The sequence below is a fragment of the Aspergillus lentulus genome (assembly GCF_001445615.1).
Source record: "Aspergillus lentulus DNA, contig: Alt08, strain: IFM 54703, whole genome shotgun sequence".
NCBI classification, from domain to species: domain Eukaryota; kingdom Fungi; phylum Ascomycota; class Eurotiomycetes; order Eurotiales; family Aspergillaceae; genus Aspergillus; species Aspergillus lentulus.
Genome location: NW_028322118.1, coordinates 3628013 through 3653238, shown reverse-complemented (window position 1 = coordinate 3653238; position 25226 = coordinate 3628013). Strand labels below are relative to the sequence as shown.

The 25226-nt window shown below is 49.5% G+C and overlaps 9 protein-coding genes across 9 annotated transcripts; 7 read left to right on the top strand and 2 right to left on the bottom strand.

Moving 5' to 3' along the window:
- Positions 1-660: 660 nt before the first annotated feature.
- ALT_4398 (putative pyruvate dehydrogenase E1 component alpha subunit) lies at positions 661-2052 on the top strand (the record flags this gene model as incomplete). Its single annotated transcript, XM_033559925.1, has 4 exons — positions 661-774; positions 844-977; positions 1029-1483; positions 1553-2052. 4 exons carry the CDS (start codon positions 661-663, stop codon positions 2050-2052), a joined length of 1203 nt encoding a protein of 400 aa, XP_033415816.1.
- Positions 2053-2309: 257 nt separating this feature from the next.
- ALT_4397 (thiamine-binding protein) lies at positions 2310-2834 on the top strand (the record flags this gene model as incomplete). Its single annotated transcript, XM_033559926.1, has 4 exons — positions 2310-2375; positions 2433-2550; positions 2608-2710; positions 2771-2834. 4 exons carry the CDS (start codon positions 2310-2312, stop codon positions 2832-2834), a joined length of 351 nt encoding a protein of 116 aa, XP_033415817.1.
- A 6443-nt stretch (positions 2835-9277) lies between these two features.
- Positions 9278-10504, top strand: ALT_4396 (class I SAM-dependent methyltransferase; the record flags this gene model as incomplete). Its single annotated transcript, XM_089599739.1, has 4 exons — positions 9278-9316; positions 9422-9524; positions 9577-9738; positions 9807-10504. The coding sequence occupies 4 exons, from the start codon at positions 9278-9280 to the stop codon at positions 10502-10504; spliced, it is 1002 nt and encodes a 333-aa protein (XP_089456077.1).
- A 561-nt stretch (positions 10505-11065) lies between these two features.
- On the top strand, positions 11066-13405 carry ALT_4395 (uncharacterized protein; the record flags this gene model as incomplete). Its single annotated transcript, XM_089599738.1, has 1 exon — positions 11066-13405. The coding sequence occupies one exon, from the start codon at positions 11066-11068 to the stop codon at positions 13403-13405; it is 2340 nt and encodes a 779-aa protein (XP_089456076.1).
- Positions 13406-13759: 354 nt separating this feature from the next.
- On the bottom strand, positions 13760-14723 carry pup1 (proteasome core particle subunit beta 2; the record flags this gene model as incomplete). Its single annotated transcript, XM_033559929.1, has 3 exons — positions 13760-14404; positions 14469-14516; positions 14598-14723. 3 exons carry the CDS (start codon positions 14721-14723, stop codon positions 13760-13762), a joined length of 819 nt encoding a protein of 272 aa, XP_033415820.1.
- A 614-nt stretch (positions 14724-15337) lies between these two features.
- On the top strand, positions 15338-19856 carry ALT_4393 (FG-nucleoporin NUP159; the record flags this gene model as incomplete). Its single annotated transcript, XM_033559930.2, has 4 exons — positions 15338-15424; positions 15492-16031; positions 16083-16185; positions 16237-19856. 4 exons carry the CDS (start codon positions 15338-15340, stop codon positions 19854-19856), a joined length of 4350 nt encoding a protein of 1449 aa, XP_033415821.2.
- A 504-nt stretch (positions 19857-20360) lies between these two features.
- ALT_4392 (uncharacterized protein) lies at positions 20361-21120 on the top strand (the record flags this gene model as incomplete). Its single annotated transcript, XM_033559931.2, has 2 exons — positions 20361-20547; positions 20630-21120. 2 exons carry the CDS (start codon positions 20361-20363, stop codon positions 21118-21120), a joined length of 678 nt encoding a protein of 225 aa, XP_033415822.1.
- Positions 21121-21453: 333 nt separating this feature from the next.
- On the bottom strand, positions 21454-22900 carry ALT_4391 (telomere maintenance protein PBP2; the record flags this gene model as incomplete). The annotated part of the gene is made up of 2 exons (XM_033559932.2): positions 21454-22338; positions 22391-22900. 2 exons carry the CDS (start codon positions 22898-22900, stop codon positions 21454-21456), a joined length of 1395 nt encoding a protein of 464 aa, XP_033415823.2.
- A 973-nt stretch (positions 22901-23873) lies between these two features.
- On the top strand, positions 23874-25027 carry ALT_4390 (uncharacterized protein; the record flags this gene model as incomplete). The annotated part of the gene is made up of 2 exons (XM_033559933.1): positions 23874-24059; positions 24143-25027. The coding sequence occupies 2 exons, from the start codon at positions 23874-23876 to the stop codon at positions 25025-25027; spliced, it is 1071 nt and encodes a 356-aa protein (XP_033415824.1).
- Positions 25028-25226: the final 199 nt, after the last annotated feature.

The window sequence follows — 25226 nt, the reverse complement described above, 5'->3', positions numbered from 1 at the left end:
AGGGTTGATAGTGCTAGAGCGAGTTCCATGGCAGAGTCAGACGCGGGAGACCAGAACGGCATCATGCGTCATATCGGAATATTATTGACCCACCCCGAATCCATGAATATCCAAACCAGGCAATATATATCTCACTATTTCCCAACTACTAATCTTTGAGTTTTGTAATCATAGATTCTTAATATAGGGCCACCGAGGTTCGCTTCACTTGACAAGTCAGAAAGTTTTCCAGGTTGCGAAACTCCAACGCGATTCCATAACTGCTAGATAGTAAAAAGCAGAAGACATATGCAACTTGCGGGAAAGGCGCTTCGCGATATGCCGGTACCTGTTCATCATGGATAATCTCGGCACCATGGATCCCAGCCGAAGGGCAGCCGTGCGGAGGCCTATTGGCTTGTAGGCTAGCTTCCAGAGCTCACAGCCGAATATGTAGTGTTCTCGGAGGAAAGCGAGTTCTGAGTTCAAGATTGCGTCACTAAAGCTGTCGTGCCATATCACTTCATTCGTCGAGAAATCCAGCCTCTTGCTATCTCATGATGCTTTGAAATCTATCATTCCGAACTCATGGCAGTAAAGTGTCCACTCTTCACCATTCATGCCCGCCTAGACACCTCTCAGCAACACAGTCGCCCTAGATTCGAACATTAATCATCAGCCATGCTTTCAAGAAACTTGAGACTCAAGGAGTCATTACCTAGGGTTAGCTCGACGCTCTTCTGCGCAAAACGTCGCTTTCTGGCACAGGTTGTCAATGTGCAGAACGTACCTACTGTAAGCGGCGCCTTGTGCTGAAGCCAATTCGAATCGTTTGAATGAGGCGAGCGCTAAAGCTCATTTAAGGAAGATGACAAGCCCTTTGACGTTCCTATACCAGAAGACAGCTTCGAGACGTATCATTTTGACCATCCCCCTTACACGGTAGGAACCACAAAAAGGCAGCTCAAGAACATGTACCAAGACATGCTTACGATAAGGTGAAATATGTCTTTTGGTCTATTGATGATCTGTAGCTGACCTATTCACAGACGATTGGAATTAGCTGCTGACGCTCTTTACAAACAAAAGAAGATTCGTGGATTTTGTCATTTATCAACTGGCCAAGAGGCAGTCGCTGTTGGCATTGAATATGGCATCAGCAAACAAGACAAATTAATCACTGCATACCGCTCTCACGGATTCACATTTATGCGAGGAGGGAGTATCAAGTCTATTGTTGGCGAACTACTTGGACGACAGGATGGCATATCCCACGGCAAAGGAGGCTCCATGCACATGTTCTGTGAGGGCTTCTTTGGGGGTAATGGCATCGTGGGAGCTCATGTACCAGTCGGGGCTGGAATAGCCTTTGCTCAGCAGTACAATGACATGGATAATGTCACGATTGATGTGTATGGTGACGGAGCAGCAAACCAAGGTCAAGTCCATGAGGCTTTCAACATGGCGAAATTGTGGAACCTGCCTATTTTGTTCGGGTGCGAGAGTCAGTTCTTCTAGACCTCTGGTGCCTAAGCCACCATGCTCGACCCGTCTTTTGCTAACAGGTCTCTAGATAATAAGTACGGCATGGGGACCTCCACTGAAAGAGCGTCCGCAATGACTGATTATTATAAACGTGGTTTATACATCCCTGGTTTAAGAGTGAACGGCATGGACGTCCTGGCAGTAATGGCAGCAGTAAAACACGGCAGAGAGTTTGTTAGAGCTGGAAACGGGCCCTTGGTCTATGAATATGTGACATATAGATACGCCGGGCACTCAATGAGTGATCCTGGAGTCGCATACCGGACTCGCGAAGAGTTAAAGGCGGAGCGTGCCAGTGACCCAGTTTCGAACTTTCGCGGGCAGCTGATAGATTGGGGTGTCATCACGGAGGACGAAGCAAAAGCCATTGATAAGAATGTGAGAGAAAAGGTAAATCATGAGGTGGCAGAAGCCGAGAAGATGCCGGAACCTGAGCCGAGCCTGGCCGTTTTGTTTCAAGATATTTATGTCCGTGGGAGTGAGCCTGACCAGTACCGAGGACGTACCGTGGACGAGACTCACTATTAGGTTAGATGCATGCGAATCAAAAGATGACTCTCACCTTCGAAAGCGAGCGACCCAAGGATGCTGTTGCTGATATCGAAACCACCGCGTAAAGTCAAATCTGCTCAAGACGTAATGGATGCTTCTTCTTCAGACGTCACCATGATCTGTGTTGCGGTCCGTTCTGACATTATAAACTGCGAATCAAATCCATATCGACCTCAAAAACACTTCACCCTCTTTCAGGAAAATCACAGTCCAAACCGCTATATCTCAGAGTAATGTCGTTCAACTATCCAGCTCTCGCGACTCCGGCACGATGCACTGCCGACTTCTCTCTGATTCCGGTGGGTGTAGTTTGGGCCCCATTCTCATCCAGCTCCTCAACTGATCCTCCACTATAGATTGGAACTCAGAACGCTTCGTTCTCTCAGCAGATCGCGGATATCCAGCGGTTGTTGACGGAGGCCAGTCAGCAGACAGGTCTGAAGTACCAGATGAATCCCACGGGAACAACAATTGGTATGTATAAGTTTTGTTTCAGCTCATGAACTCGCAGCTGAAAGACCTGATTCGCAGAGGGGTCGTGGGATCAAGTCGTTCAGGTGATTGGTTTCGCCCACACGTTGATTCATCAGGAAGGCGTCCCTAGGATTCAGACGGATATTCGTATCTCGACCAGGTATGTTTGTTCGCATTTCGGAGTCGAATACACGGACTAGAGTGGCTCATTGTTTTGTAGGACGGACAAGGTTCAGCCGATGGAGGGCAATCTTGTATCTGTGCAGAGAATCCTGTCAGCTTAATTCATGGAAACACGTTGGAGGGCCCAATGGATAGTTGACAAGCCTTGGTAGCGTACCACAGTACTGAACTGGAATCTTCTTTCGATAAGTAGGCATCTTATTTTTGGCGAAGTGAACCAATGGCAGTTAATGAACGCGTCTTGTCCATCATAATAAGAAGTATATTTTCTTAAGTTGAAGGTATTCGTCAGGTGTTGACCGTAGATTTGGTACCTAGGAGGTAGTGAGCTGACGCTGAGACAGATAGCATTTTGCGTTTTGGAGCCGTCCAACGTCCTCGAGGGCTACTTAAGGTAACAGGAAACATATCGGAGACTTGTTGAGGACGTGAGACAAAGGATCTTCTGGCATTTGTTTGGCACTAAGTAGGATCAGATAGTCTCTCTCAGTCAATTAGTGATGAGAATGCTGAACAATGGGGCTGATTTGTTAGTCTTCTTCTTTCAGGGACACAAAGCCAAAGGTAGGGAACTGTCCACAGTAAACTCCAAGCTTCCAGGTAGCAAATGGCACCCTGAATGGTCTACTCCGTTTCGGAAAATCAACAAACAGCACCCTGACGCTATGACTACCTCCAGTGTTTAGGAACATGCCCTGTTTTGTGGCCTATAGGGTCTTGCAAGCTCAACCACTTCTATCTGTTTGTCACTGACAGCTGTCTGAGTATTTGCAATGGCCTGAGCTGGCTCCTTCCTTTCGCAAATAACTCTATGATTTTTATAACCATTACAACCAATACTGTCGACATATAGAACCCAGCCAGTGACCCTAGCAACTCTCTCTGTACCCCCATACGATTCCACTTAGAGAAAGCATGTCGATCCTCTAGATTCGCAAGGATTGTCCACTTCATCCACAAGAAGGATCTTCCTTGATGAGGGACATTTGGTATCTGAGTCTCGCCAGCAGTGTTACAAGTTGGGTCCACCGTGGGACTCGGCTTTTCCTGTTTCGGACTTTCCAAGTTCTCCTCCCGTCAGTACTCTATCGTCGATGGAGTGCCAAGCGAGAGGGTGGAATTTACTTCTTGTGAGTCTCTAGTGCCTGGCATGGTCTTCCCTTCTAAAGTGGTACAAGCCAAGGCCGCGAGTACGATATAGCACAGTCGCATGCAACCCAGAAGATGCTTCATGACTCAATTGGACCAGGGATTCACCGTCTAAAGTAGAATGGAAATTCTGATAGAGATCCTCTATGTGACGGCCTCCAAGTTAATAATCAGATCATCGCCGCGCAGCTCAGAGTAGAACCTCGGGCCTTTCTGTAAAATGAGAATGGCATTTCGGAGAGCTAAGTACTGCACTTCCGGAGGTTTCGACAGCAGAGTAACAAGAGGCGGTGACAGCTTCTTCGACAGAGAAGTGATGTGCCTTTCATCGGCTATGTAGTTCATGAGGTAGAGAATGACACGGATCGGTGTAAGGACAACAGAAGAGTTGGAGTGAGAAAGGCGAGGAGCTACAAGTTTAGAGGGGTACATGAAACGGTTTGTTCTATCCTGCTTCTACACAAATCTGGACAATTGACAGTGTGCTCCGACCGACCTGTGTAAACCACCAGTTTGGACCACTGGAGGTTTCTAATGTCGGTAATACCAAAAAACATTACTAGGTATCAATGAAATACCATGGTGTGCAAGTTATGACTTCTAGCTCTTGCCGCAGGGGTTCATTGATGACCCATTTTCAGCAGTCGTCTTCGCTCTACATAAGGGTAAATGTCCTACATGCGATCAGACTAGCGATCTGGAGAGACATAGTATTTTCACTCGCAGAATTGTTGTTCGGATAATCTGAGACGGCAGAAGAATTGAGTGATCAATGTTATGGACCAATGTAACGTGAAAAATTGAGTTGAACCCGAACACAATTGGATCGATCGAAGGATATTAAGGCACCAACATCTTGAGCATGTCAACTTTAGCCCATCAAGGCCCCAGAAGGGCCAGAAAAGAGCGAGATTGACGACCTGCACTGATGCCCAGGTAAAGTTCAGTGGAGGCAGAGGCTAGACGGGGGCCTCCTGGGAAATCTCAAACCCGAACCGTGTGTAATAGCTGGTGCTACCGTGCTAGCCATCTACGTACTTGGGACTAGTCTGATTTCACAGAGGTAATCATTCGCCCCTACATACTGAATTAAGTACTGCCACCTGAGTAGGCTGCGAGGCGTCTCGTCCATCACAGAAGAGATCCATTCTCGTTCAGTTCCCACTTCCTTTTTCCCAGCCACCATCCTTATCCCAGTACGGTAGCCTTCCGGTCTCCCCAGGTAGCCTGTCATCGTCGACTACCTAGGCTAGGATTATAGTATGACCACCTGTCCAGTGGCCAGTGGATCACATCAGTAAGCCAGTCTTCTGATCAATGGACGGGGTTGCCGTTTCGACGCAACGGCAATGGGAATACCAGTAGCAACCGAAGAGGACAAAAATACATGATTTCATTTCTTGCTAATCAAGAAACGCCATTGGGCTGACTCATTTTCAGCGGTACATCCTTCAAAGTTTGAAGGCCATCACTATCTAGATGAATCTCGATATGCCTAATAATACTTGAGCCCCATCAGATAAACTGTCTGCGTACTTTCTCTGTCGACCGTAGGAGGTACTACAGTCCGTACGGAGTACATATTTGGGTGAACTTTGTGGGTCTGACAAAGGAGCCACTGAGCCAGGCCGTCTCGTCAATGCAAGCCAATGAAAGGAAACTAAGATGCAGCTGCCTGTTTTCGCTGTCTTTGAGAAAGAGACGAACGAGGTAGATACTTCCTACTACTGCAAGACTGGCCGCATATACCACCCTGAGCAAACCTTTGAAACCAGGCTAACCATAAGGATACGGATACTATACATTGCTTCAAACTCTAAAGGCCCAGTTCCAGTACGATCATAAATGCCCATTTGACGGAATATGTCAGTACTGGTCACGACTCAGGGAACAAAACCTCTGTGGCCTCTCACCCGCTCATCAACCGCATCGTTGTGGCGTAGGTTTATCTTTCATTCTGCTCCTACAAGGGGATCATAGAGTGAGCATCACCAGTGGCATGCTTGTCAAGCGAAGCAGCTTTCTGTGTTAATTCCAATGTTTTGCAGATGTCGTCACTGTAGTGAGACTCATGTCATTAATTTCAGGCCTCGGGGATCGTGTAACCTGTATTAAATGGTATCGATCTAGAATTTTGGAGAGAACAAAGACACAAATAGATGTGCACTTACCTGCAGGGACGATGCGGCGATCAGAAGTACTTACGGAGTACAAAGTACTTACGGAGTACAGAGTACTGTCGAGTCCCGCCCTGGATCCTGAATTCTGAACCAACGTGTTAGGATGAGGATGGTTGCCTTTTCCCCCCGATATAGATTTCTCATAATAGAAAAGGATATGAGAATACTTGAGAAGACGCCTTTCTCTTCTGCATCTTCTCATACTAATGCTGGAGTTGAAGTACGAATAATGAATAATAGATAGTTTGACTATCCTCACCGCAGTCCGTACTTAACAGATAGTAATCGACAAGGCTCCACAAATCGGCCTTCGCTACCACCGAAAACGTACAGTCCCAGAGTCCTGTTCGGTTGGCTAACGAGAATTTGGAATCATGTCGTTCGCCCAGAGGGGCAAGCAGAGCAGCCTGTCGGCGCCGAATCAAGATCGAAGGGTGGAACGGGCGATGTTACAGTACGGAGTACGGAGTAGGTTAATTCATGTCCCGCCGACGCTGGACGGTTGGAGTGGGTCACGATCCGACAGACTGGATAGTTCAGCGGCAAACTCCGTTCATGACCAAGACAGTAAAACACTCGGTGTCAGCTGTCCTGCAATTATCGAACGGTATGGTAAAAAGTAATCTGCACAGTGCTTGAGAAGGTAATCAGATTAAATGCGATCCAGCTCCTTTTGGGAAGTAAAACTGCTGACGCTGACAGCATGGATTACATAGAGACAAGACACCATCAGAAAGGGATGCATCGGAGTTCAGCCCACTCGGATAATAGGACAATGACCCATGGATGTGAAATTCCAGCACAATGGCACCAGCAGCCATTGGATGATTTGGATCATAGTCTTAGTTGAAGATCATCTTCCGTTTGTGCTACAAATTGCAGCTGTCTTACCGTCTTACCTACTTATCCTAGCTTTGCTGATCTTATTATTATTATTATTATTAGTTACTTCGTACTCTGTACGGTGAGAATTCGCCGGGCGCAGAAGTTGGATCAATAAGTGGTATTTGATCTTTCTTCACTAGAGGGTGGGTTACTTACTTCACTAATAATTAATAAAAATAAATAGTGGGTTGAGACTTTACTCAAGTATCATTAACAACAAACAAAGGGTTTCTGAATGTCCAGCGCTTACGTCCACCGGAAATGACAATTACTATTAGGCAAACCCACCAGCTGCTGGACCTAATTTAGCCCCTTTCCCTCACGCTGTACGAAATTTGTATGAGATGCCTTTTTGAGCGATCAAGAGACCTCTTGATTCTGATTAACAATAATGAGGCTGTCACTGATAAGACATTCTTGGCAGCTCTTGAGTAATTCTCGACTTGCCTGAAATGATATTGTTCTTTACAGCCAGGAAAGTTCAATATGATAACCTGTACGAAATTTTTCGTCAATACGCAGTACCATTGACCATTGACTGACTGCGGTGATCTGATAATGATCTTAGCCTTACCTACTAAGGTACTATGTAAGTACCTATGATCCTCTTCCTTCTTGTTTCAGTCGTCTGGTTATCCTATCGATTGTCTTCCCGAATCCCAAACTCCTGGGACGTCCGTGCTTTTTGGCATGACCCAGCCTCGGGTTCCCTTTCCCAGAGCGAAGGAACCAGGACTATGGCTCTGACAACTATCGATAGTGGTACCCATTTAGGAAGTCGGACAAATTTTCTTTGTATAGACTGTTGAGTTAGTACGTACTGGTTCAGATTACCCTCTGGTTCCACTATTTGCAGTCTCACCTTCTCAATAATAGAAGTCAGGAAAGCACTACTGACGAATCTGCAACTAAAGACCGAAACGATCGGTTATTAATGCGGTACAGATCATTTCACATGAAATCTACCGCAGAAACACCCTGTAAACCATTCATTTTTTCCAAAGTACTAACCATTATCTAATTGAAAATACTCTATATGTCATAACTTTTCCTGAGAAGAGTGGTCTCTTATCCCCGTCTGAGATCGTAATGAAATTCCTAGGAACTGCTTGCTGTAGAAAAACAAACCACTGGTGCCATCTGAAGTCATGACTGATACATTATTAATGATCATTGATAACAACGACGACTTTGAAGGAACTGGTGTATTCATATTTTGACTACATTTAATCCTCCGCAGGTCCCCAGGAGATAGTGCCGCTAGTCAGTAATCTCGTTACAGTCCGAAATAGTCTTAAACTAAAGCTGTATTGTTGCAGCAGAATTATTATCGGATTTACGGGATGTACAGTCACTCCAGTGGCGAGAAATCAATTCTCAATGTTCTTTGTACAGCAAATTATGTTCATGAAATCTCACGCCCAAGTAATAAAGGCTTGAAACCGAAGCCCGTGGCTGCAAAAGCAGTCTTTTATTCATGGTTTGTTACCAGTCCACTCTCCATCCCCATCCATTTCCAAATTCCAATACTACGTACTTAATTCCAAACCTAACCCAGCCTGTCGGGTTCAGGCCTTCAGAGAATCGGGGAATCAGGGCCGAGGGAAACTGAGGTAGCATTCCCACCTAGTGCTAATTTGCAACTGTCATTGCCTGTTCTCTATCCATTGAAAACTACTACTCATTTTCTGAATTTCTACCCTTTTTCCAGTTCCCACTTCTTCCCCCCGTCTAGCTTGTTACCCACTGGCTGAACTCTGAACTGGCCCGCTACCATAACAGCAAGCACACTTGACTCCATCTTAGCAAGCTAGACCTTCAAATAATATTGATCCTCAGATCAGATGGAGAAACAGAGCATATCCAGTCTCAAGTGACACATTGGCTCCTACTTCGGTTGTTGGATATTACCCCACTGAAACATATCTGCTCGTCATCAACACCAATACGAAGATAACTGCACCTGCCCCGTATCGACCGCGACATTGTCATAAAGAAAAAGGAACATAGACCGACCGGAGGTACGACGGAAGAGAACAGAAAAGGATCAAGAAGGTTATCAAATTGTCGGCTTCACAGTTTACAACTTTACATACTTTTCCTTACCCCGTCTTGCCCCCCACACGAGAAACCGGTCCCGAAAGACCCAGAATAATGTTTAGACCGGTTAGAACCGTGGGCGAGAATTGCCTTGTAAGCATTTTCCTTTTGTATCCTCGTGGCATTTGTTATTACCAGTTTCCCACCCATGTCTTGGCCGTCACTTGCCCTACTACTCGGCTGTCCTCTGCAGCGTTCTCTTTTTCAGCAAAACCAATATATTCCATGGGATGCTAATAAACAATGTCCCAGGAGTCGAACCGTCAGTGGTAAGTAGCTTGCTTGTTTCTTACCGTCTTCGAGAAAACTGCAGCTGGCATCGATCGGGATGGAAGGAGTATAGAAAGAGAAGACGATTAAATCGCTTGTGGTAGGCTGACACGAAATTCTGCTGTAGTGACACGCAGTCGTTGACTGCGAGTGTAACTGACTATCCCACTGAGAATGGAAGACGATACCACAAATACCATGAGGGCTGTATGTTCTCTGTCCCAGACACTATTTAATGCTTTGTCTGATGTAAATTTAGCATACATCTACCCGAACGACGAGCAGGAATTGGATCGATTAGACATGCAGCACCATATGATCAAACTGGTCAACGATGGACGACTGTTCTTCGCTCCCATACATTGTCCTAAACGCATCCTCGATATCGGTACTGGTTCTGGCATATGGCCCATAGAAATGGGTGCGTCTTCCTCCTGTCGCCCCGTCGCTTACTCCACGCAGTCTCTTACTGTTCCCTTGCTTCTGTAGCATCCATCTTCCCTGAGGCCGAAATAATAGGCACTGATCTGTCACCTGTTCAACCGAACGAGGTTCCCAAGAACGTTCACTTTCTCGTTGACGATGCCACCGAAGAAGACTGGTTATGGGACGCAAACCACTTTGACTTCATTCACACAGCCCATATGATTGGTTCATTCCCATCGTTCAAGGATGTCTTGCGCAAGGCATTCAACCATCTCAAACCTGGCGGTTATATGGAGTGCCACGAATTCGACCCTAAGCTGAAATGTGACGATGGTACCATGCCTCCCGAGAATCCGGATGGCTTTTGTGAATATGCTTTGCTTGATTGGGTCGATCTCAATGTGCGCTCAAGCCAGGTTACAGATCCCCCAAGACAATTTCGCATCGCTCATCGTATTGCCCGCTGGATGAGAGAAGTCGGCTTCGTCGACGTTCAGGAACGCATCTCCAAAGTTCCGACCAACCCATGGTCCGAGGATCCGCACCTGCGTACAATAGGCACTTGGAGTGAGACAAATTGGCTGGAGGCTCTGTCAGGATGGTCCTATAAACCTCTTCTTGCACTGGGGTGGTCGAAGCCGGAGATTGAAGTTTTTCTGGTTGATGTGCGAAAAAGCATTCAAAATCGCGATGTCCATAGCTACATGGACTTCTATGTCGTGACAGGGAGGAAACCATGCCCTGGGGCACAAGCCTCCTGAAAGTCTCGTCATCACTTCCACTCTCCTTTTTGCTTCCCGCTGCTGTCTTTCGGGGCGTCTCCACGAAGACGCAGTTTTTGGCTGCATTGCATAAGATACCACCGGGCTTCACAATATTCCATGCATTACAGGAAGGCGTGCAGGGGTTCTCCTTCTTGATTTCATGTTTTAGTTATATACTCCTTAGATGTCTAGAATGGAATCGCAATATTGCATTGAACAATAATGTAATCTGCCTCGAGTGACTGTAGTAGTCTAGGTTGAACTATCGTCAGGCCAACCCATTTCACTTTGCTTGGGAGATTTGTTGAATACTGGCTCAAGGGGAGTAGAAATGGCCATCGGCCATCATCATTTAGTGACAGATCATATCAACGGGCTGCCTTTGACATGCTTCAGTAAGGTACCTTAAGCCCAGACCTGAAGCCCAAACTGTGGTTGGGGCAGCCGCTTAGTCATCCACTCGAAACTCGAAGACCGAACTCTCCGCAAGCTTCATTTATGCTAACGTCTCTACGAGGTCGACACAGTTCAATTGCACTCGAATGCCCCTGTTGCCCCATGTCTCTCGGTAGACATGCCTATCGGCATGCACTACACCCGTCTTCCACACATCTCATTGACCACGTGTGGATTAGCGAAGAACTGCTCGCATCGACCTTCCGACGATTCGCAACCAGCCAACGACGCTACGAAAGTCGAGTGCCAGGGCCCTTGGAAGCAAGAAGACGTCTAGCCAAGCGACGAAATACTGCATTGGCCGGTATAGCCGGTTCCGGACCTCTAGAAGATATTGCGTGTTTGTTCGGACGAAATGGCCGGGAGCACATGAAATGGACGGACCGGGAGGAACGAAATGTTCACCCGGAGGCGCATGGTAAGAATCTACTACTGAGCCAATCCATGGGAAGAATGGATCGTGGTATTTCTAACTACACTAAAGACTCGCCTCCCTTTCCATTGAGTCCTCCGGAGCCTCCTTTGCCGTTCTACAGCGAAAACATCGCCCCGATGGAGTTCGACACATTGGATGGTATCCGTGGGTTCCCGGATGCGTCACACAAAATTTCTCGTGAGCAAGCTCTAGAAGAATTTTTGAAATCGCGTCCATCGGTCACAGCTATCGGAATATTCGTGCGCCAACTCAATTTCGATCTCCAGCGGGAGCCTACTTGCAGCCGCCTGATACTCAGACACCTGCTGCCGCGATCAGCCAACGACGAGAGCGCCATGAAGAAGATTGTCGAATTTCTCGATGATCCGTATCTTAATACTAGAGGGGCTGGAAATTATCTGTGCGCTCTTAAGCATACCTTATCAACAGCGGCGATTTTCAGGAAACAGCCGGTGTTCGACGCCGTCATTCGATCTTTGGAGCTAGGGCTCTTACATCCCAGTGAGCTTCAAGATATCATAAAGACTATACCAAACTTCAAATTGAAACGATCACATGAATACACAGCACGGAACTCCAGGTTCCTGGTCAGGTTTCATCGGGAGATGTGGGACGCCATCGGACGTTGTGATATCTATCGACACAAGGATCTTAGCAAGGATATAGTCGATGCATGGCTAAGCATCCTTTGCGAAAGAAAAACTTATGAGGACTTCATACTGGCGAAGGACATGATTCTAGCAACCCGGGATCCTAGTTCAGCTGATTGTCGATGGGTGCCTACTCTGATCGCATGCTGGCTAAAAGTTTCGGCGGAATCACGACATCGCAGCAATCGGCATTTTATCGGGGAGCTTCTGGGCTATTTCCATCCCACTGCCACATCTGAAATTATTATCCGCACAACCGAGTATATGGTGTCTACGAAGATGGGCTACTTGCTTGAGTGGCAGCGACGCTTGTCTGAGCTTGACAACATTACAAATATTGTCTCGTCACAGATATGGGCCGACATTCGCACGCAGCATACTGCCGAGCCATTGGGATCTCCGCAAGAAACGAACTCGACACTATCATTGAGGCACCAAATCATCTTGCGCATTTGGATGTTGCGAGCTCTTAGCAAATATCTCCCCCAGGGTCCGCTTTGGAGAAGAGACCAGAGGGTGACTGACTCACCGATAACCGATCTCTGCACAATTTACGAATCTACTCTCGACAAGGGCGGTTACGAGGACCTCTTAAGCAGCTTGATGCAGGAAATCCACACCCTCGGCATACCATCTAACGGCCTGCTGATGTCAGTCGTAGAATTGAAGGCTGCAAAGCGACGCACGACGCGAGCTCAAAGACGGACATTGGCGAAACTCGAGACGACAAAAGTGTCTTTCGCAGAGATGTTCTCAGATATCCATGCTTACAACGCGTCAAACACCCATTTCTTCTCCGTCTATGAGAAGATGGCACGGCAGATCGATGTCACCGACCCTTCGTTCGTGAATCATGCCATCGAGATCGCCAGAGACGGGGACGTTCAAAGAATCTGGACACTGATCCGTCTATTTCGTTGCCACACTCCCCTCAAAATTGCGATATCGAGCCTTTGGCCGCGTGTCCCAGACCCCTCGGAAAAAGCTCTGGTGCGCTACTACCCAGAGCCAAGAACCGCGCTCTGTCCAGACCCTCATTTGGCCGTAGAGATGCTCCACCTCTTTGCTGTTTCTCTCGCATGTTCGAGGAACATCAGCCCGCGCCGTGCCTATTCGCTGGTCCACTGGCTTTATGATTTCCTGATGAAGCACAACGCGCACGTGAAACCGTCACTTGTGCGCGCCATGTATCACGCTGGTGTGTTGCGTTTCCGAAGAGCAGGGTTGAACGTTGCGCCGACTCAGTATGCGTACATTCTTGACCGCGTGAAAGAAATCGAGACACCGGAAATGGTGCAAGCCCTCATGGAGCCGCCGCGCGTGGGGGAAAGCGGGAAGCGATCAGACTCGATCTGAGGACAGATGACTTGATGTGCAGTCATTGCGTGGGAAACAGGCAATATCCTATTCTTTGTATATAGTTACCTTGACTCAGCATTATAGAGACGTTATGTCAAATTGCAGAGGCGTGATCACACTGTATAATCAGCATTGATGTCCGAAGCAATTTCTGGAAGAATATTCTCCTGCATTTGACTACGCGCTGCGCACTTTACTATCTCTCATGACGATATTGCTGAGTTTAGTCTTCCTCAATACGATGATATTTAAGACATGCAATTGATCCTTCAATTAGATTCTTGATGCGTCACAAGAAACAACAGACAATAAAGATAGATCGTCTTTAAGCTCTTTCTACACTCGGTTCAATCACGAATCTACCTCCATGAGGTTTGGATCCCCAGAGACATCCTCCACAGTCACATATTTTCTCATGTCCTGTTTGGTGATGATCTTCTCGTTCAGATAGGCCGTTGTGCCCCTAGGAAAGCGGTAGTTGCGCTCTTTCTCACCACGCTCGTTGGGCCTCATGTAGTTACGCAGTAGCTGCGTGGGCTTATCCTTCTGGATGACGCACACGTCAACGTTGCTGCCGGAGCCCAAGTCGTTGAAGATACCGGCTTTGATAGCTTCCGAACACAAAGCGATAGCCTCTTCACGGTTCAGGTGCGGTTTCCACATCGACTCGAAAACAGACATGGCGGCCAGAGAGCCAGAGCCCATGGTGACGTAGGGGAGTTTGTCGGTTGAACCGTGGGCGTGGACGGTGAAAAGACCGACGCCTGTCGGGTCAACGCCCGCGACGACCAGATAGGCGCCGATGTGTCCCTGGTATCTGAAGAGGTGCTGCTTCAACATGGTCATGCAGGTGATCACTCGCGGGGGCCGGCCCGTCGACAGAGAGTGTAGTTCGACGTTGGAGCTAATCAGGGCGGTTGTGAATTCGGTGTCTGCAGCTGTACCGGCTCCAGCACACCAGATCTTGGGGGCGATGTAGTGAAGTTTCTCGCAGTTCTATGTACGATCGGAATGATTAGCATTCACACGTCTTCTAGGAGCTTATATATATGTAACATACCTTGTCTGCGACTATAGGGCCACTCGTAGCTCTGGTATCTGCGGCGATCTGTTATGAGGGTAAAATTGAGTGAGCTTCCGGACAGTCCATCATCACTAGCATTATTCGGTGGATTCCATCATCACCTACCACAACGCCATTATCGAAGATACAACCCACGATTGTTGTACCAGTACTTGTCGCTTTCGGGAGAGGCACACCTTTGGCGTGCAGAGCCGCGTTGCGATTGTAGTTGGAGAAGTCGAAGCCTGCCATATTGACGGGCGCCGAGAGGGATAGGTAAGGATAGGCAAGATAGGGGACGAGCGACGCAAAATTCGTGTGATGATAAGTGGTCTTGAAGATCAGTAGTCGTTGCGAAACTGGTAAATGAATCAATGGAAGAAAATACGGGGAGCTTGAGGAGCTAGGTAGTCGGTGATGGGCGGCGGAGGAGCTGGAACTGCTGGAGTGACGAAGCTCCCGCCGCCTAATCGCTTATGCCTGAGGCATTAAGGCCTGCAACGCGCCCAGAGCTTCCGCTGTTTTTGTTCCGCCGGAAATTATGATGATTATTGCTCGAGGCCTCACTTTTGCTCGTCGGACAACTTAGGAGATTGTTCTATTGTTGAAACCCGACCAACTGTTGTCCGACTAACTCAATCTGGCCGCCTGGCTAATCTTCCACTCTTGATACTCTCCCTTCCTTTGAGGGGATATCCAAGATTTTTGCGCGCACTTGGAAGCTGTTCAACCGGAGTCCCCAAGCACTCCAGCGTCGCTCGTTTCCACCTCCACCGCATAGCCCGCCTTCTCCCCATGCACCAAAGTTCAGTCTATCTTTAGGCGACCGTCCTCGATCGATTTCGTCTGACCTCGAGAGCCTCAGAATGGCTTTCAATTTCGGGGCTTCCAACCCCGCTGCTGGAGGTCCTGCCGCTGAGTTGGGACCCGAGCTCCCGGATGTTATTGCTGATGTACGTTACCTTCTCATCGTCGTTATGAATGGTCCTTGTCGTCGTCGATTGCTGATACAAGAACCAGGAGGTCGGTTTCAAAGGTGTTTCCGGTGATAGCAATGTCCGGTTCCTTCCTACCCCCTGGCCTGAAGATGCCCTTCCAGCTCCTACAAGCTCCCTTCTGGCTGTCGCGCCGACCAAAGGAATAGTGGCCGGTGCTGCCCCGAACTCGCTTGTTATCGCGTCGTCGGACGCAGTGCGAAAGGCAATTGGCGCAACGACCGGGGAAAGCAAAGTCAAGACTAAACCCTTCGAACCACAAGCGACTCTACCCCTTCCTGCGCGACCTACACATGTGGCTTTCGCCTCAGGCGACAATGCCTTAGTCTTAGCGACTGAAAATGGCGCGGAACTTGCGGTCTACCAGACTGCGACCCTGCTGTCGGGAAATCCGCAGCCTGCCTTGGCCATCCCAATGAACAGCACGACCCTACGCGCCATGGCACCCAATCCTACACCGTCAGAAGATATCCTTTCATCTCTAGTCGCACTAGTCACAGCAAATGGCGAGCTTTTAATTGCCGATTTGAAAGGAGCGAATCTAATCCGGGGACCTAGCGGTCAGGTACTCAGGACCGGAGTAAGCTCCGTATGCTGGAGTAACAAAGGGAAACAGCTTGTGGCTGGTCTTGCAGATGGAACAGCAGTTCAACTAACTCCTGACGGCACCCAAAAGGACGTAATACCCCGCCCTTCTGATCTGGAAGGCGATTGTCATGGTACGTTGGGCACTTTTACACTTTGTACGTTTCGTCACTAAGCTCGAATAGTGTCGTCCATTGCCTGGCTTGAAAATGACATATTCTTGATGGTATATACACCAAATGCGACTGAAGATGATATGGGCCAGACGCCTCCGTCTTCGTACTATATCATCACCAGAAGGAAAGGCGCACCTTTCCTGGTCCAGAAGATGCCGGAACTGTGCATGCCATTTGGTGTCAACCGCGCCCCAGCCTACCAGTTTATTGCGCGTCTAAGGGACTACAAGCCGCACTTGAAAGACATCCTAATCGTATCTTCAACAGCATCTACAGATGTAGGTCTTATCACCCGGTCCGATCAACCACTAGCTAGCGATGACGCTGCCAAAGGCACCGTGGGTCTCTTTACAACAACAGAGGTCAATGACGACACAAAGAGAGCATCACTCCCTTTAACCGAGGCCGCTAGTGATACTTCAGTAATTGGATTAGGGGTTGACCTCTCTAGCACCGAACCCGTGGTTTCCCCAATCCAAGGCGAAGACATTGCGGAAAGTTCCACGCCTCTGCCCAATCTCTTTCTCTTGAACAACGAAGGCATACTGTGCTCTTGGTGGATCATATATTCAGAGTCTATTCGCCAGAAACTGCCCTACCATGGTCTGGTCTCGGTAAGCCCGCAACAACCGACACCGCAACCGCAACCGCAAGCACAAGCACCAGAACCAGCGCAGCCCACCACGCGACCTGCGTTCGGACAGCCTGCATTTGGACAGTCGGCCTTTGGCAGCCCTTCGGCAATGGGGTCGTCGCCGTTTGGCAAACCTTCTGCTGCCCCAGCGTTTGGCAGCCCCTCAGCTCTAGGTAGCCGACAACCTGCCTTTGGAACGCCATCGGCTCCCAGTGGCCCATCATTTGGATCCCCATCCCAGATTAAACCTTCATTCGGCGCGCCTAGTACTCTGGGGCGCGCAACGCCCCAATTTGGCCAGTCGGGCTTTGGAGCGAGTGCTGCGCCCAGCTTTGGGCAACCGTCCACACCAGGTAAACCGCTCTCTTTCGGTACGCCCAGCGCTACCTCAGCGGGAGGATTTGGCTCGTTTGCGAATGCAGGAGGATTCTCCAGCTTTGCGGCACCCAAACCGGCAACAGAATCTCCCTTTGCGAAAGCCGCCGGCGAATCTCCTTTCGGAAAACCTGTCACTGAATCACCTTTTGGCAAGGTGTCAACCGAGAGTCCTTTTGCGAAGCCTTCAGGCCCATCGATTTTCGGCACCCAGGCTCAGACCGACACAGCCTTCACACCTCAGAAGGCGGACGAATCTAAGGGTGGCTTTGGCGCCTCAAGCAGCTTCGTACTTGGTTCCACTTTTAAGGGCGACGGCACTGCTGTCAATGACGGTCCAAGGCCTGACAAGGCATCTGGGTTATTTTCCTTTGGCACGTCCCTGGACGATATGATCTCCACACCTGATAAAACCAGTCCGCCAACAGAATCCATGGACGACACCGAAGATCAGCCTGTAGTGACCCAACCCGAGAAACCAGCAGCCAAAGAGCCTCCAACATCGGTGTTTGGCGCGCCCTCTAAAATCGATACCTCAAAAACAACATCGATATTCGGTTCTCAGACGCAACCTCAGCCAGCGACACAAACCAACAAGTCTCCCTTCTCCTTGTTCAGAAACGCCGCTGCGGAGAAACAGATAACCAGTCCCCTATCCCCACAATCGGAAAAGACAACTGTCGCTAGCTTAACGCCCAAAGCGGAGAAAATCTCTATCGCCGAACCGCCTCTCCCTCCTGACCCAACAAGCAGGGCCGCGTATGGCCCAGGCGATACCTCTGCATCTTCCAACGTCTCTAAGAGCTCGGTCGAAGATGTCAAACTGGAAGCACGGCTCCCACCTGATTTCACGAGCGGGATCACAGGCAAAGCAGGAAAGCCTGCTGCAGACGAAGCTCCATTGCCTCCTGAACCAGCAGCCCCTGAGTCACCTGCTGCATCTGACGAGGAGGCTGGTCCACTGCCTGAAGAATCAGACGTGGATGAGTCCGAAAAAGAGCCGAGTGAGGGGGGTGATGAGTCTGACTTCGCTGATAGCGGAGAGGAAATCACCCATGAAATTGACGAAGAAGACGAAGAGCCCGAAACCACTGGCCAGACACCGAAGATCTCACCAGAGAGTTCTTTTGGAACTGGCATCTCCGAACAAAGTCCCGCCGGAGGGTTGTTCTCTCGCATTTCCAGGCCCGGACAGCAACAACCGCCGCGTCAGTTGTTTGGGGAGATTGCTAAACCCATGTTCCCACCGAAAACTCATGTCGACCGTGAACCCCCGAGATCGCCTAGTCCAGTTCGAGGCAGCATCCCGAAAACCCTGCTGAAGCCACAAATCCACAAATCGGCCAGTGCTCCGCAAATTCCGGGTAGCACACTTGCTGCCCGCAAGGCTGCTTTGACCGAGGCAGCTCTGGGTGATCAACATCTCCGACAGGAATCTGACCGTGCAGCCCGTGAACAGCAGGCCCGCTTGAAGATTCAAGCACAAAGGGAGGAAGAAGAAGCATTGTCCCTTTCCGACGATGACGAAGATGAGAGACTTCGCGCGGATCTTGCCCGACCACTCGAGCCTGTTCCAACACTTGACCCCTTCCTGCCGCACCAGGACTATATGGGTCAAACCACAAAGCCAGGAATTCCCGGTCAAATTGAGAGGTTATACCGTGACATCAACTCAATGATTGATACGCTAGGCATCAACTCTCGGGCCCTGTCGTCCTTCCTTCTATATCAACAATCGCCACGAGACTCTGAGAGATGGATACAAACCTTGAAGACTGATCACGCAGCTGAAGTTTTAGACGAGGAGGTACTTCTTGGCGAAATCGAAAAGCTCGACGATGCTGTGCTTATGCTTGCCAATTCTCTCCAAGAGCAGCGGGTGCAGCGTGTGGAGGAGAAGCTTGAGGCCTGCCGGGAATTACTGAGCAAAGACATTCTCACGCTCAGAGGCCAGTGTGCAAGCATTCGAAAGACTCTTGACGCTCATACTGACACGGCCGCGATCCTTTCTGCACCTCTTTCCGCGGAGCAAGCGAACCTCCAGCAAGACCTCCGCTCTGCGTTTACAAACCTGCAAGCGAGTCTGGCGGACTTGGAATCTGCAGTATCAATATTGCGGGCTAAGATCGCAGAGGCCCCTCGGCCAGACAGCAGCCGCCAGCCAACGAAGCGCCCCACTGTGGAAGCTGTGACATCTACAATCGCAACTATGATGAACATGGCCGAGAGCAAGAGCAGCGATATTGATGTTCTGGAAATTCAATTGAAAAAGCTCGGTATCGATACAACAGGTTCTCCGGCCAGCCGGGAAGGATCCCCATTTGCTACACCGAAAAAGGCATTGGCAAGATTTCCTACGACACCTGGTTCTCGGGGGTCTATCGACGGGCCTCTCAGTGCATATCACACTCCAGACTCCGCAGGCAGATTCCGATCGAGCGTCAACGGGTCAGCCAAGGCTAGCCGGCTTCGGAATATCGAAGGCGTTGGCGAACTGGCCACCAAGGAAGAGACGGCACAATGGAAGAGCAAAATGTCGCGTAGGCAACATATCATTGGCAACTTGAAGAAGGTGATTGAAGCAAAGAAATCCAAGGTCCGGGGTGTGGATGATTTGTAGGACTGGGGTATCTTAGTCCTATATTCTATGTTTGTTGAGCTGCAAAACAAGGTGTCATGGCGTGATTTGAGCAATGCCAACAGTCATTGTCTGTACATAGGTTCAGGTATGGTTTGGTTAAGTTGCTGGTATCTTTAGTACCAAGTTAAAGGTTGAAACTTGTCTTGCAATAAATTATTGCGTGGTAACTCTGAGGATATCTACCTCTTACTGCTTGTGTGTTTTCATTGTAGTTCTCCACTGTACCCAATGTTGTGTCTTATAAGAGGGACTGACATCATCCCCACCAGTGACATCAACTGCACTTTTCAAAACAACAGTCATTTTCCCTCGAGGTACTCCCCATTCAATCGAACTTCTCTTATCGTTTCCTTACAACGATAATCATAAGCTCAAAGACTAGACTGGACAAACATCCTTGACAGACTTGCACGCTCTACTCACCCCCCTCCGATATCCAACCTACACTTCATATCCCGCGTTCAAACCCATCAAGAGAACAAAATGGTCGTCCCAGTCACCGAGTTCGTCATATTCAAATTGAAATCTTCCGTAAAACCAGAAGACCACTCAAACGAGGAAGGCGCATCCCTATGTAAGATATTCTCCGCGACAAAGCAACAAAGCGGACACCAGAGCTCTGCGTGGGGGAGGACAGTAGAGGACGAGAATGTCGTTGTGTGGGCAGTCGGTGAGTCCTTAAAGAAACCAAAATACCAGCTTGTATCTATCAAGAGATTGTCGAGATTGTCTAATCCTTTCGTGTGAAATAGTCTGGGAAGACTCCCACGCCAAATGCCAAGCAGATCTCCTCACCCCATACCTCGAGCCAGACTCGAAGGTCCTCTCGTTCTACACAACGCTTACCCCATCCCCATCTGAAACGGAGACTTTTACCACGAACCCGGTCACGGAGCTGGCGACGATGACTTTCCCCAGCTCGCTGAATCCCGAGGAGCACAAGAAGCTCAATTCGGATTTGATCAACCTCCGCGTGGCGCTGACAGAGAAGCTGGACGAGAAATCGCGGGCCAACTCCTGGGCCATGGCGCAGGTTCACCGGCCCGGGACATTCCAGCACCCGAAGAGCCCTTCTGGGGAGGCGTTTGTCTATCTTCTTGCGGTGGGATGGGAGAGTGTGGATGCCCACATGGCGGCTAGGGAGACCAAGGAGTTTGAGGAGTCCATCAAGCCGATTCGAGAGAAGATGCTTCCTGCTGTGGAGGGACTGGGCATGAAACATGTCAGCTTCAAGAAGATCTGATCCCTCGTGAAGCAAGATGTTGCATTAGATTGTAGGAGTGGACGAGCGCAGGGAGCAAAATAGAAGAACACATGGATTACTATGAGTACTTGAGTGATACGCAGAGGGAAACACAGCGCCTTGAAAAGTAAAGTACAACGCAGAATATACCCGAGAGAAACATCAAAGCCTCCAAGGAACATAGCAGACTTTTGCATGGGACATAGATGATCGGCTTGCTCCAGGACACAGGGAATTGAAACTTAGTCTTCTTAAATGCGGTGTTTTTCGCTTTCTGTGTAGCCATGGTCCGGTTAGCACCTATGTGGACTGTCAAAGTGCTTAAAGGGAGTACTAACCAAGTCGCGAGTAAAGCATGTACAGAGCCATTTGGTTGCATTCCTGGGTTCCGGTAATAGTCACCAAGCGCTCATTGCTGTTCTCTTGGGGCTCATTGATCTTGATCACACTGCCACTGAGGTGTCGGATCTCATTGATCTTGGCACCACCCTTTCCGATGATGGCACCGACCATGTCATTGGGAATGTAAATCTGCTGAGTCAATGGCTGACCAGGCATAACACCTCCAACGGGTGTGGCAGGGGTAGGGGCGCCGCGTGCCTGAGCGGGCTGCGGCGCGCCGTATGGAGCAGGCTGATGGGGGCCAGCTCCTGCATAAGGGGCATGGGGAGCAGCTCCATAATGCAAAGCCGGCTGGGCCACAGGTGCGGGAGCAGGCTGACCGTGAAGGTAAGGGACCCCATAAGCGCCTGCAGCAGCGCGATTGGGGTGGGGATGGTGTCTCTTGAAATGTTCTGGATGGCCATATTGGCCACCAGCGGGCTGTGGAACATACGGAACAACCTGCATACCGCCAGGCACTGCACCAGCAGGGCCACCGCTGCGAGTGGCATAAGCCGAGGCTGCAGGACCTCCAAAGCGCTCAGTGAGCTGCTCAACGAGGGTTACGGCGACGTAGTAGGTAGCGATGTGGACAGAATCGGCAACGCCGAGGATTACAAGTGACCGCTCAGAGGACAAGGGAAGGCACGAATCGGATGCATTCAGGCGGGCGCCAGACGCCTCCTGAATCTCGCGAATGCGGGAACCACCCTTGCCAATGATGGAGCCAATAAGGAGATGGGGGATCAGCAAACGCAAAGGGTATGTCTTGGATTGGGCGGTAGAGGGGGCATCAAGAGGTTCATTGTTCAATGTACGAATGATCAAACCAAACGCCTACTTAAGATTAGCAACCTTTCACACAGCGAATGATACATCAAAAACCAACCTTGGCAACGGCATCCTGTGGGCCGCTCACGGTCAAAATACGTTCAACTGCACCACGGGAGTAGTCGCTGACAGTGCACTTGGCTCCAGACAAACGACGAATCTGAGATACGTTTTCTCCACCCTTGCCAATAACTGTGGCAGCTTCCTGGCTGGAGATTACAGCGCGAATGTGAATCCAGCTGGATTCATCTTGTGGGCGCTGCTGTTCGGGCTGAGAAGTAGCGCGCTCGCCATGAGACGCGGTTGACTGAATTGGCTGCGTCTCCGTGGATGCACCCTTACCATTTGGAGCATCAGGGACAACAGTGTCGCCCTGGCCATCAGCGGTGGCAATTGGTGCAGCGGAAGGCTCAGCCTTGGCATCCGTATAGGCCTCCGACTCGTCTCCCTTTACTACTTTGTCCAAGGCAGGACGTTTGGCTTCTGGCTGATCATTTGGTCCGGACGGCGAAGAAGGGTCCTCCAAGGGACGCTTGGTCGATTGCAGTGCGGATGGAGAAGCAGACATTTTGTCAAAAGTGCAGTCTGGCTTCACTTACGCAAGAAGGCGAAGTGTCAAGAGAATAGCTTTCTTTTTCTTTTCTTTCTTTGTTCTGCCTGAACTGACCGACTATGTACACCAGGAGTTCCCAATAAAACTTGCTGGTGCAGGCGATCGACTGGGAAGGGAATCTGGTGCTTGGAATGACTAGGAAAATTGGTGTTCGTGCACAGTGAAGTGAGCAAAGGCTGGTGGAGGAAGGACAGTCGACGAGGAAGATGTGAAGAGGCTGGGTTATCACGGGCGTTGGCTGTTGGAGCAGGAAGCTTCACCAAGATGAAGCGGTGCTAAGGTAGGAGGGTACGATGAAGCGAAGAGGAAGTGATGCTGGATGGTGATGGTAGTGAGAACTCAGAATCCGGACGTGCTCGAAGGCTGCCAATAGGGCAGTTGGGGATAAGATGATGAAATATTAGAGCAGACTAAAGTCTTGAGCAACTGCCAAAAATCCAGACGTGCAACTCCTCCGCAAAAAAAAGCGTTGTCTCCCAAGACGGAGGCTGCTGAGTTACCGCCACGGGGTAATAGCCCAAAAGGGACTCGTCACAGCTGGAATCACCACCAAGTACTGAAGAAACAAGCGAGCAGCAGCTATTTGGCTTTGCAGCTGCACAAAAGATGGGAACGAAGAATGAGGTTAGATAGACACGAGGATGGATCAAGAAGCGTCCTCTAGATGTAGCGATGAAGAGATGATGTTGCAAGAAGAGGTGAAGCAAGCTGGCGGCACGGGATCAGGCTAGGCCAGATAGGGCTAGCAAAAGGGATTCTATCACGTGATAACGGACATCCTGATATGCCATGACCATTTGTTGTTAGTAACATCACAAACACTCTTCGTTCAGTTGCTGTGTCTCCTGAAGCATAAGGAGACCTAGGATAAAGTCAAGCAATAGAGACATTGCCATATTTGGAATTTGCGGGAATAAATAACACCACTATGGATATCTCCCAAGAAACCGTCGATAAAATCCAACATTTCGCGCAACAGCGCCAAAAAGCGGAGGAGTTCTACGAGGAACACCCGGTAAACCCAGCTAATTTCGACGCTTACAACCGCAAGTTGGATGAGACGTTGGCGGAGCTGCAGGCTCAAGTCAAACGTCATGAAGATGAGCTCCGCAAGGTACGTCAACGAGCGCCTAGAATATAACCCGACTGTCGCAAGAGACCCCATGCATGAATAAGGAATACTGACTAGAGGAACAGCTACGCATGACCACCACGATTGATTTCGCTCAAATTGGGGCAGATCCTTGGGCTCGCGTCTCCCACGTGCGCAGAGCCAAGAAAGCGTATGATGCTCTTCTGCAGTCGGAAACGCGACTGCCGAGTCCAGGCTCGCCTTTGCCTTCTCTACTTGCGGTTGACGAGGCATCTCGCCTTGTCAAGGAGAGTAAGACCTCAATTTCATTGACGGCGGAGAAACTGTCTGCGGACCGTCAGCGCTTGAAAGCGGAAGAAGCCAATTTGCGCGATGCGCAACTGATCAAAGACGGGTTGGAGAAAAGGATTGAGCGGCTGAAGGCAGAAAAATCGAGACAAGTCCAGAGAACCCCTGCGCAGCTTGCGCATGACCTCGTCAAAGAGCAACAGGAAGATATCGAGAGACTTGACACTACCACAGAAGAGCTGAAGACCTCTCTCTATAAATTTGTCGAAGATACACTTGCCCCAATGCTCGCTGCAGAAAATCTGGGCGGTCCCACTGTCGGAGATGCAATGGAAATCTCAGATGCTACATTGAAAGCGGGCTACACTAGCCATGGAAAGCCTAAAAAACCAAAGACCCCGGCCGTGGGGGCTACTGATAGTGGCCAACAGCGGATTGATGAGCTTGTTCGTCGTCAAACTGCGCAGGAGGGCAACGAACAGGCAACCCCTATGACAACCCCTATGTATAAAAGAGAGGCGGCGGCTGTTGAGATGCGAGCTCTTCTTACTGCTCTGCTAGATGCAGATTACTCCTACATAGACCTTCCGCACGAGTCAGCGGCCTCGCGCTTTCTAGTAAGAGCCAAGGTGGCTCAATTCCATCCGCGTGATGCCAGGAAGCTGCGGTTGATTGATTTTGGGCGCTCATTAGTCGATTGAGATGACTACATGTACCGTACTACATCTCCCAGCTTATAATTGGTATCACAACTCACCAAACACCTGGGAAAAGACAAACAATCAGACGCCACCCCCACGGATATATAGCGGATCAACCGAAGGCCAGTAAGAAATCTGCAACCGGCAAAAACCAAGTGTTTCAAAGAAGCGGCCCCGGAAGCCACTGGCGGCAAAACGC